Source organism: Mobula birostris, chromosome 10, assembly GCF_030028105.1.
Source record: "Mobula birostris isolate sMobBir1 chromosome 10, sMobBir1.hap1, whole genome shotgun sequence".
NCBI lineage: Eukaryota > Metazoa > Chordata > Chondrichthyes > Myliobatiformes > Myliobatidae > Mobula > Mobula birostris.
Window position 1 is genome coordinate 91,099,118 of NC_092379.1, and position 18,152 is coordinate 91,117,269.

Consider the following 18,152-nt stretch of genomic DNA (forward strand, 5'->3'; position numbering starts at 1 on the left):
ATCATACAGAAGCTGAAACTTTATAATGTATAGTTTTATGAAAATTTAATCTCCTTGAAGCTCACAACAATTTTCAATAACAATTAAATATAAACAATCAAATTTACATCATGGTTAAATGAGTATATGTCCTAGTAGACTTGCACAAGTAAAAATAATATAAACAGCAATGCACATGTAAAGCAATATGTAGGTTAAAACTGCAGTATTAGATGTTTATTTACCTCATCAAGTTCTTCAACTTTTTTATGGAGCATACCAGAAATATAACGGATCAGTCCCCAGTGCTGCTCCTTACCAGCTTTTGTGTACAGCTCCATTAAGAGGTCATGAACAGTCAGATCAGGATGACCTTCTTGACCCACTTTCCAATCTATACCCCTGCACATTTGAACAGGTGGGTGGCGAAAGAGAAACAGAAAAGGTCATCAAAACACATATTAATCACTACCTTTAAAAAAAATCAAAATGTTTTAAAACACAATAGTCTTACTTCATGACATAGATTACGTGGCTTATTTCAACCTGTTCTTGTAAGCTATGACTCTTTTTCAACTGTTCCATCAAGGCTTTACAGTCTATTTCACCAGAGTCATCTCTAGGCAAGTCTTTTGAGGTCTTTAATGGAAACTATTATAGAATGAGAACAAGACCAAATTAAATAATTCAGATTGTTTAACTCTTTTAGTCACACAAATGAATCAAGCTCAATTAATACAAGTTGTGTACTGCATGATACTGAAAGAACAACCAAAATTTATGAGTTTAAAATCATACTTTGGCAAGCTTTGAGTTGCAAGCTTACAATTAACATATAGAATAAAACCGCAAATATTAAATGGGATACAGAGTCTGCCACTTGCAACTGCAAGTTTTGAATTGTTTTTTTTTCTAATGTAAAATCTTATGAGAAGTCAGAAGTTACTTAGGTCTTTCCTGTCTGCTCTAACCATCGTCGTCGGATAAAATACCGCACAAGTTCCTTCTTGTATTCATTATGCCCAAATCAGGTTTTACTTTGAACCTGGGATAATAAAAGTGCCATTGGCCATGATTTTGTCAAATCAAATCATACAAGCTTCTCAGACAATGACACCATACTAGCTTTCAGTACAGACCAAGCAGTTGGTAAGACTTCTGTTACTGGTCAAGTAAGACATCAAGGCTACTCAAAAGTACATTTTGCTACAAGTGTACAAATAACTCTAGCTGAAAGGATCAAGTCAAATCTTTGAGGTTATGATGCATTCAACTCTTTTGGCCATTCTAGTAATCAAGGCTTTACCAGGCAAACAGTTATTCACAAAGTACATCAAGGGTGCACCAGCCTCAACAACCAATCATTATCCACGTGCAGGCAGTATGGGAGTTAGGCTGATGATGCAAGTGTTGGTAGGGGATAGGGTGTTGGGGGGGGGAGAGAAGGAAAGAGTACAGAAACAAACTCAAAGGGAGAACTCACAGAATGGATAGGGAAGAATGTGATTAGGTTAAAAGTTGGGATAAGAGAGAGCAAAAGGAGAACATAATCTATATTCCCACCTGTTAGATCATGTTCTTTCTGAGTACCACAACACCAACAGGAAGTTCCCATAACTCCCTGTATCCTGCAATGTGCTGAGAAAGTGGTTTCTTTTCCACAATGGGCAGTTGGATTTTTCTAATACTTTTTGCTTTTAGGCTACGTTGCTTCTGTAAAGTGTATCTCCCAAAGCACACCATGTCACACGGCAGACACCTCCTGTGTCATATGGAGTTCTCTGGTTTTTACATCTTAAGAAAGGGTAGCTTAGAGGCCATGTTGTTCAAGTAATTGAAATACTTGGGACAAATCTGGGTTTTTGATAAATATTCATTAATCCTGTAATAAGCTACAACCAAATGGTATGTGAATTAAAGGCCATCGTTGCTTTCTTCACAGATAAACACAAAGTAAAAGTTAACATGCATTTAGATCAGTTTTCAAATAGGACATTACACTGTGTGTTTAATTTTGCCACAATTATTTATTGTTTTGTTTCTGACTTTACTGACCAAGGCCCCCCACGGACATTCATTTCCAATTAAATTAATAACTCTTGCGCCTCCTCAGACCAGGTGCAGATACTCTGTGGAATTTGTTGTACAAGTGTAGGACATTTATTCCAAGTTCCTTCTCCTATAATGAATTCAAAGGGCTACAGCAGGAACACACTTTTTTTTTTAAAATCCAAAGGCAAATCAAAAAGTTATTTACAAAATATTCTATCCAATCTGTTAACCTGTCAACATGACTCTGCATCTGGTCTGCTTGTGGTGTCTAATTTCAAGCATTCCCAGTATTATACTGATAAACAGAAGACATCCTAAGGTATGGACGTAAAAGAAGAATGTGTGTTAATATTGCAGCACAAATAATGAAGAAGAAATCTCATTCAATTAATAATTACCTCTGGACTGACTGAGGATGCAGATACAAGATTGAGTTTATGACGTGATTCAAATATCAAGCTGTTTGGTAGATAGAAAGAGACGTCTAAAAAAGAAAAAAAACTTGCATTTAAAATACTATATGCTATTCAGAACAAACGTTGTTCAAGTTCAGACCCATAAAATAATGTTGCTCTAGATTTTAATTCTAACATGCATCCAACATGATCAGTTCTACACTATTGATACAAACTGCACTCAACTTGGCAACCCAGTTCCGATGAATTGCTTTCTCTTACCACAGATTCTATTTTTCAGCATTTTATATTTTTATTACTCTTCACAGATTAATCTGCTTACTGAACCTTCATCAGCTCTAGATCTACGCAATTCATTCTGCTCCTCTAGTCTTCACCCAGAACCATTTCTCCAATATCTTCCGATATTTTTTATCATATTCATAAACTGTCCAAATGAACCTTTTTGAATGCATAGATATCCGGTACTTGTGTTGGATATCTCAACCAGCTCACAAGAATTCAATAATCCACAGGTTACAGACTAGGGGCATAAAACTAGGAATTTAAAATGGATGAAAACAGAGTTCCATCATTTAAAACCAATCAGAATTAGAATTGCTACATAATTTTATAAATTAATATGTTGAAAGGTCTATTTCAAGTTACTTTTTTTTCCTGCCCTATAGGCACCAAGAATCCCAGGATAGGTAGCTCACCTCGTTTTCAATGTGAAAATAAGAAACTAAGATCACACTTGGGGCACTACAATCAAAATTATCCATTAGCGTGGGGCACTTTCCCATACTTGTCAAGTAAAATATGAGAAAACTTATTACCAGTCAAATATAGGGCTTTTCTTTCCCTAAGAATTAAAGCACAGTCGCCAAGTATCACTTCCAAACTATCTGAGATTAATTTGCATGTAGGGCCTTCTGATCTGAATAACTTACTAAAGATGTAAATATATAAGCTACTAGAGAATTTAACCATTGAAGAATTTTTTCAATGAATAATTTCCAGCTGATACATTAATGTGGATACATTGCATAAAATTAATAGGTAAAAACTGATTAATCCATAAGAATCTCCACGCTCAATTTTTGCTGTGCACTCCTACTGTAGAAATTCCTCTGCAAGGAATCTACCCATAACCAACAATAAATAAAGAAAATCATTCTGACAAGCTGTACATCCAAATGTAACTGATCAGGGGGGCTTTTGGGGTGCATTGTGCCTGATCTAGTACATACCTTGCACCAAATGTAACTGATCGGGGGCTTTTGGGGTGCTTTGTGCCTGATCTAACACATACTTTACATTTGCCCTCTATGCAAATCATACAGCTACAATAATTTTTGGTGATCCCATGCAACCAGTCATGCTTGATGTCGCACTGCTATGGTCTCCTCACAAAGTAGAGAAGTCCAGTAGCAGTGACTGGCAATAGGCAGGGATCCCCAAGTCATTTGACATGTTTCTAAATGTCTCTGTTGGGCATAGACATTTAAAATTAAAATTAGCATACATAAATAAAATAAATTCAGATTTCTTGATGCACTAATATCACTTAAACATTTCAACTCAAGAGATTGCTGCAAGTACCTTGCAAAAGTTGGCAAGAAATGACAATCTTTTTTGTGGAAAAAGTTGAAGTGCTTCAGGATGACAATATCATCTACAAAAAGTTTCAGTGATGTTGCTGTTAATTCTGAAACAGGGAAAGAGCACAGAAACTCTTCTTTGCTGAGGGTGAAGATAGTTGATAAAAACAGCACTGTATGAGGAAAAGGATATCTCCAACACACCCTAAACAAAGATGAGCCAAGAAGAAAATAATGACTACAGATGCTGGAATCTAACACTGATGAATTAAGACTGGAACCAATGTGCTGGGAAGGCTCAATACATGCATCTCTGGGAAACAGAGCAAAACATATCAACACCAGGAAACTGGAATCAGTGTGTAGCATATTTAATATTTCAGGAATATTTGCTGATTTTGTGAACGTAATGCAGGAACACTTAAAACTGAAACTATGGTTGATTGCAGAACATTTTAAGTTCGGAATCAAAAGGAAGGAATCCATTTCAGCTTAAGTGGCTAAATTGAAAAATATGCCTGAGCATTGTCAATTCAATGATGGTCTGAGTGATGCACTGAGAGATCATTTAGTTTGTGGAATCTTACGAGAAGCATTCAAAAATGGCTCCTAACTGAAGCACAACTCACATTTAAAAGTGCAGTTGAAATTGCTGTATCACTAGAAACAGCAGCCAGAGATACAATTGAGTTGCAGTCAGGAATGAAAGTGAGCGTGAACAAAATTGCAACATCTATACAGAAACCTATCTGGCTGAACAAATTGTATTACCATTGTGGTAGGCATTCAATATACACCAGACCAATGAAGGTTTAAAGGTGAGACTTGCAAAAAATACAATAAAGTAGCACACATAGACAGAATGTTAGGCAGACAAAATAAATGAACTGCACATGGAAGAAGAAAAGAATAAAAGTGAAGTTGTAGTTCCAAAAAGAAAACTAATCTGCATGCTATTGATGAAAAATCTGAGAATGATTAGAGTGGCACAGGACTGAAAAACATTGAGATTTGCAATGTGAAATCTAACAATAGACAAGCTACATAGCTTACACCAGAAGTGAATGGCAGATTTATTAAAATGGAATTGGATACTAATTTGGCTGTTTTTCAGTCATTCCACAAAATTAGATTGAACAGCATTTCAAAGTTACTAAACTGAAACCTGCAAATATCCAACTAAGATTCCTCCTGTGGGAATGACAGTCGGAATAGTGAAATACAACAACCAGCAACAACCACAATGAGCTTGTATGTGGTAAGAAGAGAAAATTCATCCACCATTTGCACGTCACATCCACTACAATAGTACCAACTGAAAATGAACAAAGAAAGGTACTGAATGATACCACAGCAGTGTTCAAGGACAGTATTAGAAAACTCAAACAAAACAAAGGTAAAATAGTGTTAAATGAAAATGCCACACCAAGTTTCACAAAACCTGTCCAGTTCCTTATACCATCCATTTTAAAGTAGATAGTGAACTAGATCTCACGGAGACTGAACTCTTTCCAAAGTTGAGTGGCGCCCAAGGCAACTCCAGAGGTCCCAGTAACAAAGAAGGGTGCGTCTGTCAGGATCTGTGGTGATTTTCAGGTCACCATCAACTGAAAGCAGATCAATACCCTCTGTCCAGGATTGACAATACCTTTGAAAAACCTTTCTGGAGGGTAATATTAGCTGAGGCCTATTTACAGATGGAGATGGAAGAGGAGTCCAAATTGTTTCTCACCAGTGAAACTCAAATAGCTTTATCATGATAATAGACTTCTATTTGGTGTAGCATCTGCACCTGCCTTCTAGCAGGAAGTGATGGACCAGCTGCTGCAAGGGTGTCCAGGCACTCAGTGTCCACTCACTCACCTGAATGACATCATTGTTACCAGTGAAGATGACAAGGAACATGGAACCCATGGAAAAGGAAATACCTGAAAGAAGTTAAAGAGGACACTCTTCTTTACATATTCTTCCTAATGTAAATCAAAAGTCTTCCTATTATAGCACAGATGATCAAAAGGGAAACCAGAAAAGACCCCACACTGTCTTATGTCTGCATGGCCACCCAAAATGGCTAGAATACACAGCAATTTCCAGCTCCCCCATTTTTACCAGTGCCAGGAGGAACTTGCCCCTGATGGGGGGGTTATCTGATGTGAGGATTGAGAGTCGTATTATCCAAGCTGAGAGTTAAAGTGTTGGCTCGAAGCTTTGACTGGTGGCCTGGTACAGATCAGCAGATCAAAGTTCAAAGTAAAAGTAAAAGATTGAGCAGCTTGCCAAGAGCAATGCCTCTCCAACCCTGGCCCTGGCAGAGGATTCGTATGGATTTTGCCAGGCCATTCATGGGCACAAACTTCTTGATTGTAGTGGATGCAACTATGAAATTGCCAGAAGTTCCCAATAACCTCCACTACAGCCTCGCACACAGTTTATGTATTGAGAAGCCTCTTCTCAAGGACTGATGTTCCTGAACACTTAGTCAGTAACAATGAACCATAGTTTGTTGCAGAACAGGTTTGGTCATTGCTAGAATAAGACATATCACATCTGCACTGTTCATCCAGCTACAAAAGGCTCGGTAGAAAGGCTTGTCCAGAGTCTAAAGATCACACTGCGAGCAATGTTAGTAAAGCACACAACATTGACACCGAATCAGAAGCTTGCCAATTTTCTCCTTGCATATCACAATGCTGTACACTCCACAACCAACAACTCACCAGCTATGCTGTTCCTTGTTTGTCCCTTGCATTCACTCTTGGATCTCCTCAAATCCAATCTCAGGAGGAATATACAGGACAAACAGCTAAGACATTCTGAAGGCTCCTCAAACAAAGAGGTTCGATGTTTCACAAAAAATCATGGTGAAAGACTACAGAGGTGATTAAAAGTGGTATTTGGAAAGATTAAGGACAGAACTGAACCACTCTCCTACAGAGTGGAGATTGCATCTGGAGACAACACATCAATCAGTTGTGGAGCAGAGTCGATTCCTAGAGAAGAAAGGCGTCCAGAGTTATCAGAATCACTTCTTGCAGTCCCAGAGTCAAACCCTACAACCACCATGGAGGTGGCCACAGAACCTGAGATTATTTCATAGCCGCAAGTTTCACCTGCCAAGCAGAGAGACTGTCCTTTTCGGAAAAGATATTATCCCACAAGAGTAAGAAATCCATCAGAGTGATTAAATATATAATGACGAGAGAGAAATACAAGATATAGGAGCAGAATTGGGCCATTTGGCCCATTGAATCTGCTCTACCATTTCATCATGGCTGATCCATTTCCTTCTCAGCCCTAATCTCCTGCCTCCTCTCTATATCCCTTCATGCCCTGACCAATCAAGACTATCAACCACTGGCATAAATATATGTGAAGACTTGGCCTCTACGGCTGCCTGTGGCAATGAATTCCACAGATTCACCACTCTGGCTGAAGAAATTCCTCTTCATTCCCATTCTAAAAGGACGCCCCTCTATTCTCAGGCTGTGACATCTGGTCCTAGACTCTCCCACCATAGGAAACACCCTCTCCACATCCACCATTCAATAAGGTCACCCCTCATTCGTCTGAATTCCAGTGAATACAGGCCCAGAGCCATCAAACACTCTTCAAGTGACAATATGTTACATTTTGAATTGAGATGCATTCTCAATGCATTTTGAGTTGGAGTTCATAGTTAAGCAGGGAGGAGTGTAGTGTATTTAATATTTCAGGTACATTTAAAAATATTGTAAATGTATTGTTTTGATTCAGTATTCTTTGATGTTTACATAATTCATTATGGATTATGTTTAAGAAACATGTGAATGCCATTCGTCATTATGCAAATACATCATATGACGGAGACTCACTAAAGAGGGGCAAAGGCATGTTACTGGCATGTTAAAACCAGTCGCTTTGGGCAGATGGTGCTTGTCAGCATGGTTGGCAGCTCGTCTAGAAGGAAAACTCTGATCTCAAACTCCTGCTGCCTTGTGGCTATACCTAATCATGGGGAAGGCTTTGGAAATAAATCCTGAGGGAAAAATCAGGAGCTGGAGTCCCTAAGGCAGTCCTAAGTTGAGTTCAACTCTGACTGGCAACTCCTGCGATGTTGCTGGCACCAAACTGTATCGGTCTCCTTTGGGTTCATCAGGTGCATGGAAAGGGGCAACAGCTTTCTCTCCATATCACACTGCATATCTAGACAGCTAGGACACAACATCCATGGTCAACTCTGTCTGACAGAGCCCTCACTCACTAAAGAAAAACTAAGTAGACAAAACCTATCCCAACTCCTGCATTCTTCTTTCCATTAATTTCTTAAGTTACAAAGCATAACACAGTGCAGCATCCAAAACACCCTACTTTTAGAAGACAAGGCACAGCAATGTTAAGAAAATGACTCACCAACTCTGAGAAGTTGGGATCAGCGCAGCTGACAATTTACCCCAGATCCAGAAGCAGCAAACTTGAAAATACAAATCAAGAGGAGACAAGTCTAACTGGGGACCAAGCAGCTCTTCCCACAGCAACTTCATTTTCTTCATCACAGAACAATTCAAACCCCAGGGCAGATCAACTCATATCTCAGCTTGGGTGCAATGTTCACAAGTTATGAATAACTTGGGTACGCTGGTACAAAGTAATGACTGTTGTGATGCAGCGTTAAATCATACGTTTGCAATATAACAGGTTTAAAGATTGCATCTATTGACATGTACTCTTGTTTAAAGCATAATTTAAGAGTTAAGACCTTAGAAATACCACAAGGTCAAGGCTGCATGCGATTTTTGGAGGAGTGAAACTTGCTGCACTTAAGGAATAAATGACAATGATCATAATGGTAGTCCCATCGGCAATCAATCTGGTTAATAGACAATAATAAACATTATTAAGAAGGAAAGCTACTTCACCATCACAGAAGTCAAAGATTGCTGTCTCCTTTTAATGCTTGTAACATACAAATATGATCCACTCCAGCTTATCAATATGCATTCCTCCTCTCTGAAGAAAAATTAGTTGACTTTCTTCCCAAAGTTCACACTGTTGCTGGCAGCTTCTTGGACAATTCCTGGTGGTGACTTCAAATATATTGCATAAATACCCAGATAATCTGGCAGATATCAGTAAACTGTACACTATATGCTAATAATTCTTTGAATAGTTAAAGTTGTATGACATCTTCAGCAACTCAGCAGATGAAACACTATGGCAATGCATCTAATTGAAAGTAGATGGGTCAGATTGGTCTAGAGTAGACCCCATTTGTGTTACACGTGCTCAATCACATATCATTGAAATCACACTAGTGCTATTCTTTGAAAAGTGTTTCCTGGTGATTGACTGAATCTTATAGGCTAATATTAGAATAGGATAGTAGAACAAGAATTAGTCTCTTAAAAAATCATTAAGGAACATGAAATGGACTAGAGCGGTTAAAGAACTGTGAAGCTTCTCTTCAAATACCAGATACAGTAGTGTGAAGCATTCGAGGAAAATATTCATCCTCAGCATTCAGAACAAAAAGTATTCTGAGAGAAATGCGCTGTGCAGAGAAGCATGCAAAATCTGCAGCTGATGCAATCAATAGGGAGTTAGCTTTTATTTAGAAGTTTAAAATTTTGTTTTAAATTCACAATTTTCTGAAACTACCCTCTAGTCTATTGAGCTCAGGAGAATAAGATCTGGGAGGTTACATTTGACTTTTAAACTGTATAGCTTGACAGAGAAGGATTGCAGATCCTTAACGTTTCTGGCTGTGAGGACATTATTGAGCCACCCTATTCCTCACAACAACTACTCACAGAGGTCCCTCAGTAGAACTGGACATCTCAGGCAAACTGAAAAGGGCATCCTCACCCTCAACTACAAGTGTAAAGGCAAAAAGGAAGAATTCTGACATTGATGAGCGGCATTACTCAATCAGGATTACAAGATTCTGTCCAAGGTTATAAAGCAATCAAGTTGAGGGATTGGTGATTCCCCCAGCTGGATGATTTCTGGAATATAATCGTTATTGAACAGGACAGGGTGGTGAACATTCTTTAGTTAGCTTGGACCCAGAGTATAACTTTGACAGAATAGCACATTTGTCTACGATGGATGTACTCTCCAATACAGGGTTTGGACAGAAAAACAGTGGAGCATCCTACTCAGTGTGTGGGAAATACTGCACTTCCCCATCAAATCTAGATAGGCAAAGACTACCCATTCTTCTCTTATTTGTCTTAGACCCCATGATTAAGGTTAAGAAATGGTAATGATCCCAGGCAGAGAGGCTCAAGTCAAAATTTCATGATAAGTATCCATGATTAGTTTCAACTGCCCATTAGGGCAAGAATTAATTGCAACAAAGCAGCACTGCACTCTTCAGTAACAATGCAACCAATCCTTTGTCCCCTTCAGCATCATGTCTGGTTACCTGAAGGTGCTGGGAATATGCTTTGGAAGAACCAGGACATACAGCAAGCAGAATTATGGCTCATTTGTGATTGCGGGAAAGAACCTGCTGATCAGGTATCATGTATGCTGAAGCAAGCCTTACTTGTATCCTACTAGGTAGTCCATGCACCTATCAACTTCTATATAGATTGATCTTTCAGTGACTTTCTTGGTGTTCACTCCCACCTATCACCCTCCTATCAGATACCATCAGGACCCTTTGTCAATTATCTGACCACTATCTCCCAGAGTTTAAATTTGCCTGTTTAAACAATTGCCAAACACAACCACCTCTCAACCAATCAAGCCCTTCTTAAGAATCCACCCACTGCCGTCTTCTAATCTCACAGCATTAATATAACAATGATGTTAAGCAATGTTATACATAATTTACATTACTCTGCATTGCATATTAATTGACATCACTGAACACATTTCTATGTTTGCACACCACATGCAATGTAATTCCCTGAAACATTATACATACAGATGCCAATGTACTCTGTATTAATGCACTCTGTATTAAAAAATTCTCACTCTTCTCTAAAATATGAAAGTAACGAAAGACCCAAGGGTGTTTAGTTCAAAATGGAAAGTCATTTAAAAATATTAATTAATATAAAGGCATTGAGACAGGAAACAGATTCTTATGCCTACCCCCACGTTTCTTGAAAAAATTATTACTTAAACCAGCATGTGAGCATCTTGCTTAGCCCGTACAAGAACTTAAAGTTTGGTTACCATCAAAACTCTCATAATAAAAGCTCTTTAAAAATAATTCAGTAATATCAAACTAACTTTGGACGTCAAGTTCTTTTGCTTTATGTGCCAGAGATACGACATCCCGCGTAGCATGTGCGGCAGCACGGAATCGATGCAGGCCCACTTTCTTCCCAGATGGCAGCAAAGCAGATTTTGAAGGTTTCGTCTCAAGCAGTTGGTTTAAGTACACAGTTAGCTCATCTCGGTATTCCACTGTGGTAATGAAGAACTCAAACTGAATTAGCACTGACAACGGGGACTCTAACTTTTCCAATGCTTGCATGCATAATAAGAATCCTGCAGCAGCCATACAAGAAATTCCCTATCAACACATTGGCTGATTAAAAGGCAGGAAGCAGCTATGCACACAGTCAAAAAGTACAAATAAAAACGCTACGCGATCAAGCAGTACATAGCTTTTGATGAAGCTGCAGCTGTCTCATTGGGAAAAGCAATATGTACAAACACTTCACCCCGCAGACGATTGAAAACAATATCCAATGGTCTGGATTTCACAGGAGCAACGGTAGCAAACACACACATCTTTCATGTTCTTGCTCTGCAAAACTGGCAACTGGCAGGAGTTGGCACATTTAAACATCAAAATCTGGAAGAAGCTGCCAGCAGTTCAATGTAGGCTGCACTGTGAAGCTGAATATATAATTACTTAATACATAGAGTACGATTGCACAGAAACAGGTTCTTTGGCCTACCTAGTTCAAGGCAAATTATTAATCTGCCTGTCAACCTGCATCCAGACCAGAGTCTTCCATACCCCTCCCATCCATGTACTTCTCTAAACTTTTCTTCAGCGGTGAAATCATTCATGTCCACCATTTCTACAGGCAGTTTGTTCCACACTCTCACCACCCTTTCAGCATTCTTCCTTAACCCATGACCTCTAGTTCTAGTCTCACCGAACCTCCGTGGAAAGTCTGCTTTCATAATTTTGTTTATCTCTATGAAATCTCCCCTTATTCTCCTATGCTTTACAGAAAAAATTCCTAACCTATTCAACATTTTCCTATATCTCAAGTTCTCAACTTTTGGCAGCACCCTTGTGAATTTTCTCTGCACTTTCTCCAATCATATTGATATCTTTCCCGTAGGTAAATGACAATCATCAGGAGGAAACGTTGGAGATGGATTGGGCACGTGATGAGAAGAGAGGCCAACTCCATCATCAAGACAGCACTTCACTGGACCCCCGAAGGGCAGAGGAAACATGGGAGACCAAAGACAACTTGGCGCCATACTATAAAGACAGAAATGAGGACCCTGAACCATGCCTGGGGCAAAATAGAGAAGATGGCCAAAGACAGACAGAGATGGAGAACCTTCATTGCTGCCCTAAATGCCAGCAATGTAACAGGCAGTAACTAGGTAGATAACTAGAAAATGACACAGCACTCTACATCAGCCCTCTCTGATGTCTTATACAACTCCAGCATAACATCCCAATTCCTGCACTCAATACTTTAATTTATAAAGGCCAATGTGCCAAAAGCTCTCTATACAACCTATCTACGGTGACACTATTTTCAAGGAATTACGGATCTGTATTCCCAGATCCTTCTGCTCTACTGCACTCCTCAGTGCTCACTGTGTAAGTCCCACCCTGGTTTGTCCTTCCACAGTGCAATACCTCACATTTGTCTGCATTAAACTCGATCCACATTTTTCAGCCCATTTTTCCAGCTGGTCCAGATCCCGCTGCAAGCTTTGATGCTTTGCTAGCTTTACTCGTTGTTCCCTACATTCCCCAATCTTGGTGTATTTTTAGCAAATTTGCTAATCCAGTTGACTACACAATCAACCAGATCATTGATATAAATGATAAACAACAGACCCAGCAACTGAACACTGCAACACACCATTAGTTACAGGCCTCCAGTCAGAGAGGCAGCCATCTACTACCACTCTCTAGCTTCTCCCATGAAGCCAGCGTCTAATCTAACTTATTGCATCATTAGGACGGCATGGTAGCGTAGTGGTTAGCACAATACTTTACAGGGCAGACAACCCAGGTTCAATACCCACCACTGCCTGTAAGGAGTTAGTACGTTCTCCCCATGTCCATGTGGATTTCCTCTGGGTGCTCCAGTTTCCTCCCACAGTCCAAATACGTACCGGTTGGTAGGTTAATTGGTCATTGTAAATTGTCCTGTGACTAAGCTAGGGTTAAATTGGGGATTGCTGGGTGGTATGGCTCAAAGGCAATAAGGGCCTACTCCACGCCGCATAAATAAATAAATATTAACTGAACCATTTGAATGTGTCATGTCCTTGTCAAAGCAGGACCTTGTCAAAGGCTTTGCTAAAGTCCATGTAGACAACATCCACTGTCTTGTCTTCGTCAACTTTCCTGGTAAATTCCTCAAAAAACTCTAAGATTGGACATACAAAGCAATGTTCATTATCCTAATCAGTCCCTAGTCCCTTAGAATACCTTCCAATAATTTACCCACTACTGATGTCAGACTCACTGGCCTCTAATTTTCTGGTTTATATTTAGAGCATTGTTTAAACAATGGAACAATATTAGCCATTTCCAATCCTCTGTCACCTCACTCATTGCTTTTGATGTTTTAAATGTCTCTGTTTGGGCCCTTGCAATTTCTGCATTAGCCTTCCATAAAATTTGAGGGAACATCTTGTCAGGCCACCTTAGATCTTATATCTTATTAATTTGACATCACGGGAATATCAGAAAGGAGATCACATCATTGCAGAAATTGACCTCCCCTAGAAAAGAATCACCTGTCAATGTTGACAACTAGATTCTACTTTAGAAAGGCTGTCACCATTTAATAGATTGTATTTCAGCATGAGGCTTTACAAGAATCAAGGAGATACAGGAATGCAAAATACAAGTGCCAATAGAAAACATTCAAACTAAAATGCAAGTTTTTAATGCAGTTTATCTGATACTGAATGCAATAAGACATCTTTATTTCCTCCAAATTTAATCAGTGCATGCAACAAATATGTTCAAACTTTTGAACAGTTATATTCATGCAAATCAAAAGATGGAAATCAGACATGACATATTCAAATGGTGAATGCTAATACTGATATCTTAAGTGTAAGGTTGTAACCCATATTCTCAAAATGTCTTTTTTAAGACCCACAGTTCTTTTTAACATGTAATAATAATAAATTAATTCCAATTTCAGAATCTCAGTAAGAACTTGTACAGTTTGCTTATTTCTGCTTTAGACATCAGCAAAGAGCATATGAAAGATACAAGCAACATCATGACAGCTTGACACATTTCAGTTTTCCAATATGCTGTGAATAATATTTTTGTGTTTCATTTGTATATTACAAAGAACATTACAAAATAAGCAACAAAGTTCAAGGCAAAATTAAATAACTCAGCTTCAAAACAGCAATGCTGCATACCATGCACCTGAAATAAAATGCACTGAGAACAAAGCTAATAACTTTCACTGAAGCATGAAGCAAAAATATCTCTCATCCATCTTTTCTTAAGAACAGACCAACTTAATGTCATGCCACATTAATAAAGGCAATGAAAATAAGTATATCAAGTCCAATCACACATAAAATGAAGAATCATCTTGGGTGCAGTGATGAGGAGAATTGTCACAGCTCATATAATAAATTCAATCCCATTCAGTACAATGAAAGAATGAGCAATTCATTTCACTTTACAAAACTGAATGACTGTCATTAAGTTCAAAGCAATTACCGAATGAAAGAGATAGCACTGGCTGCATTTCACATAAGTTATGCCAAGCATAACTTGATTCTTCAATATCAAAAAATTCATCCAACTTTTACCGTTTGTTCTCTCTCAAAACAAAAATAGTAATTACTTTCTGCTACTTACCCATTGCTTAATTCTTAATGAATCTTTTCCTTATTACAAGTACAGTATACTGTCCTGTGTAATCCTGAAATCTGAAGCATCTCTAATTTGATTTATTGAGTTAATTGAAACTGTCTCAGAATTTTTGATCTCTGGTTAACAATAAAAATTGCTTCCCATTTCTAACAATTACAGTATTCAGAAACCTTTCATGGCAAATACAGACTGTGAGATTGAAAACAAGATGAGAGTTCATTTAATGAGATATTAATACAAGCCATGTATTTGGCTGCAGTAGCTACTAGTACTCATGAGATTTTAGACATTTATCTATTTTTCAAACAATCAGCAAGGGTTCTGCTATGGTGCTGAGCACTTCATGACTGCATGGTGTTCAAGGACTCAGAAAATCTGAACAAATTCACGACGTTTGTCATTGACTTTATAAAAACAGCTGTAGACCAGTGTCCCCACAAAATCATTCAGTCATCCCTAACCAGAAACCCTTGATAAGCCATGAGATCTGTGACCTGCTGAAGGCCAGATCAGTACCATTCAGGCCTGGCGACCAATTTAAATACAAGAGGTCCAGGTACAATCTCCAGAAAGCCATCTCAAAGCTTGAAGTACATTTATTATCAGAGTATATGTATATTATACAACCTTGAGATTAGTCTCCTTACAGACAGCCACAAAACAAAAAACACAATAGAGCCCATTAAAAAAACCCTACACAACAAAGACTGTCAAACACCCAATGTGTGAAAAAAACAAATTATGCAAACAATAAAAAAGTAAACAAATAACACACAGAACATTAACTGCAGAAAGTGAGCCAGTCCACAGTCACAGAGCCTGTTCAGCACTTAGTTGAGTGCCAATGATTGCAGGCCACAGCTTCAGAGTCAGTTCAGCGCTGGAGGACTGAGCTGATCACCAGTCCATCCTTCACCCTCGGCCTTGACGCCTTGATTAAATCACTCAAATACTAAAAATAAAGTAAACAAAAACAAATGGAACATGAACTGCAGAGTCCCCAAAAGTGAGTCCACAGCCACAGAGCCAGTTCAGTGCTGAAGTGAGTGAAGCTTGTACAGTACTGAGCTGAACACCACTTCATCCTTTATCCATGCCTTGATCAAATCATGCAAATACTAAACAAAAAGGACACAAAAATACAAGGAACATGAACTGCAGAGTTCCTGAAAGCGGGTCCACAATTGTAGACCCCATTCAGCACTGAGGTGAGTGAAGCCTGTACAAGAGCCTGATAGCGACAGGGCAACAAGTGTTCCTGAACCTGGCAGTGTGGGACCCAAGGCTCTTGCACCTCCTGCCCAACAGTAGTAGTGAGAAGAAAGAGAGGGGAACCCTGTCAAATGCAGGCAGACAGTGCTGAATACCTGTTCATTTTCCACTCTCAATTTTAATCATGTGTAACACCTTGGGAAAGGTTTCACTGGTAATGTAATGGTTTTTCTGTAGCAGCAGTATTTGGGCTATGCCTAGAGATAACGGGGGCTTTGAAATGTGCACCGTCCAATGAAGGGAGCGTTTTTTTCTTGTTGTGTGCCTGAGAATGAGGTGATCTGGGTCTTTTGTTCAATGAGAGATGAACAGAGAAGACACCTGAAAGGAGAGGTTGTAGCCAGCAGGACTGAGTGGACCTGGAGTGGGGCTGGGAGTCGACGAAGCCCAGGAAAATCGATGGAGGACCAATGGAAAGGAAATCGTGAGCTCCAATGTGCACATTAAAATGGGCCCTTTTCTTTTTGTTTTCCTTACTAACCCTTTAGTCAAATTAGGAACTATAAAGCTAAATTGTTTAACTGCATATGGTGTACCGTCTGTTATTTCATGGTACTGATTTGTAACGGGGAAAACAATCACACAGCATCCACACAAACAAGAGGTTTTGCATCTCAGATTCCACACGTTAGGTGGGGCCAGAGACTGTCTTCCCTAGACTAACGCCGTTGTCCAAACCTGAGGGTTACCCTTACTTGAGGCTTTAATCAGCACAGAGTAATGGAACCCACCGTGTGTTTGTCTTCCATCATCAGGCCTCAATGCAGTGTCCACCACCCCCCCCCCCCGCAGTGATGGCTGGCCCGGATGTACCTGCACAAGAATCTAGATTTTCAAATCCCCAGTAGATCACAAATGCACCAGATCGTTTAGTTGGCGCAAAATAGCATCCTTAAAAGGGAAATTACAGGCTACAGACTCCAGTTATCACAATTCAGAAGTAGTATATCTACTTGACTATCAAGTAGTTTTATGAGGTGTCTGCAAAACGTTGCTGTCAGTCGCTGGCACTATCTTGCAATCTCACGTGCAAAGTAGCAATTCCAGACAAATTGAATCACTGAAAGATGCTCAACAGCTGTGATAGGGCTTGAATGTCATCTCCTCCCACAAAGTAAAAACAAGTGAAATAGGTGACAAAAACGTTTCTCCCAGATGAGTTCAATGTCTTTTATGCTCGCTTTGACCATCAAAACATGTAGGCACATTCATGAACTCCCACAGCTCCCAATGACCCTGAGATTTCAGTCTTTGCCAACATGAGAGCACGCTACAAGAGGGTGAACCCAGAGAAAACATCCAGCCCAGACAGGGTAACCAGACAAATATTAAAACCATGCTGATCAACTGGCTGGAGTGTTCACCAATATCCTTAACCTCTCGCTTCAGCAACCTGAGGTAGCCACGTGTTTCAATTATGCCGGCGCCTAGGAAGAACATGGTACCCTGCCTCAATGACTACCAGCCAGTAGCACTTACATCCTCTGCAATGAACTGCTTTGAAAGATTGGTGGTGAAATGTATCATCTCCTGCCTGAAAAGTGACTTGGATCTGCTCATACTAGCCTGCTATCACAACAGGTCAACAGCAGATGCCATTACATTGGCTCTTCATTCAATCCTGGAATTTCAGGACAGAGAAAATGAATACATCAGGATGCTCTTCATTGACTACAGCTTAGTATTCAATGCTATCATTCTCTCAAAACTAATCAACAAGGTTCAAGTCGTAGGCCTCAATACCTCCTTTTGCAACTGGAATCTTAATTTTCTCACTTGCAGAACCCAGTCAGT

At 39.3% G+C, this 18,152-nt stretch overlaps 1 protein-coding gene across 3 annotated transcripts in view; it reads right to left on the reverse strand.

The window, feature by feature from the left end:
* Positions 1-18,152, reverse strand: part of phka1a (phosphorylase kinase, alpha 1a (muscle)) — a 158,150-nt gene that overhangs the window by 38,800 nt on the left and 101,198 nt on the right. For 2 of the 3 annotated variants that reach the window (XM_072270556.1, XM_072270555.1), the window contains 4 exons: positions 11,252-11,428; positions 2,430-2,515; positions 494-630; positions 225-381 (listed from right to left, as the gene is read on the reverse strand). In XM_072270556.1, the coding sequence (XP_072126657.1) occupies positions 225-381; positions 494-630; positions 2,430-2,515; positions 11,252-11,428 (557 nt within the window). The remainder of the gene's footprint in view (positions 1-224; positions 382-493; positions 631-2,429; positions 2,516-11,251; positions 11,429-18,152) is intronic. The other variant, XM_072270557.1, reaches the window with a different exon arrangement.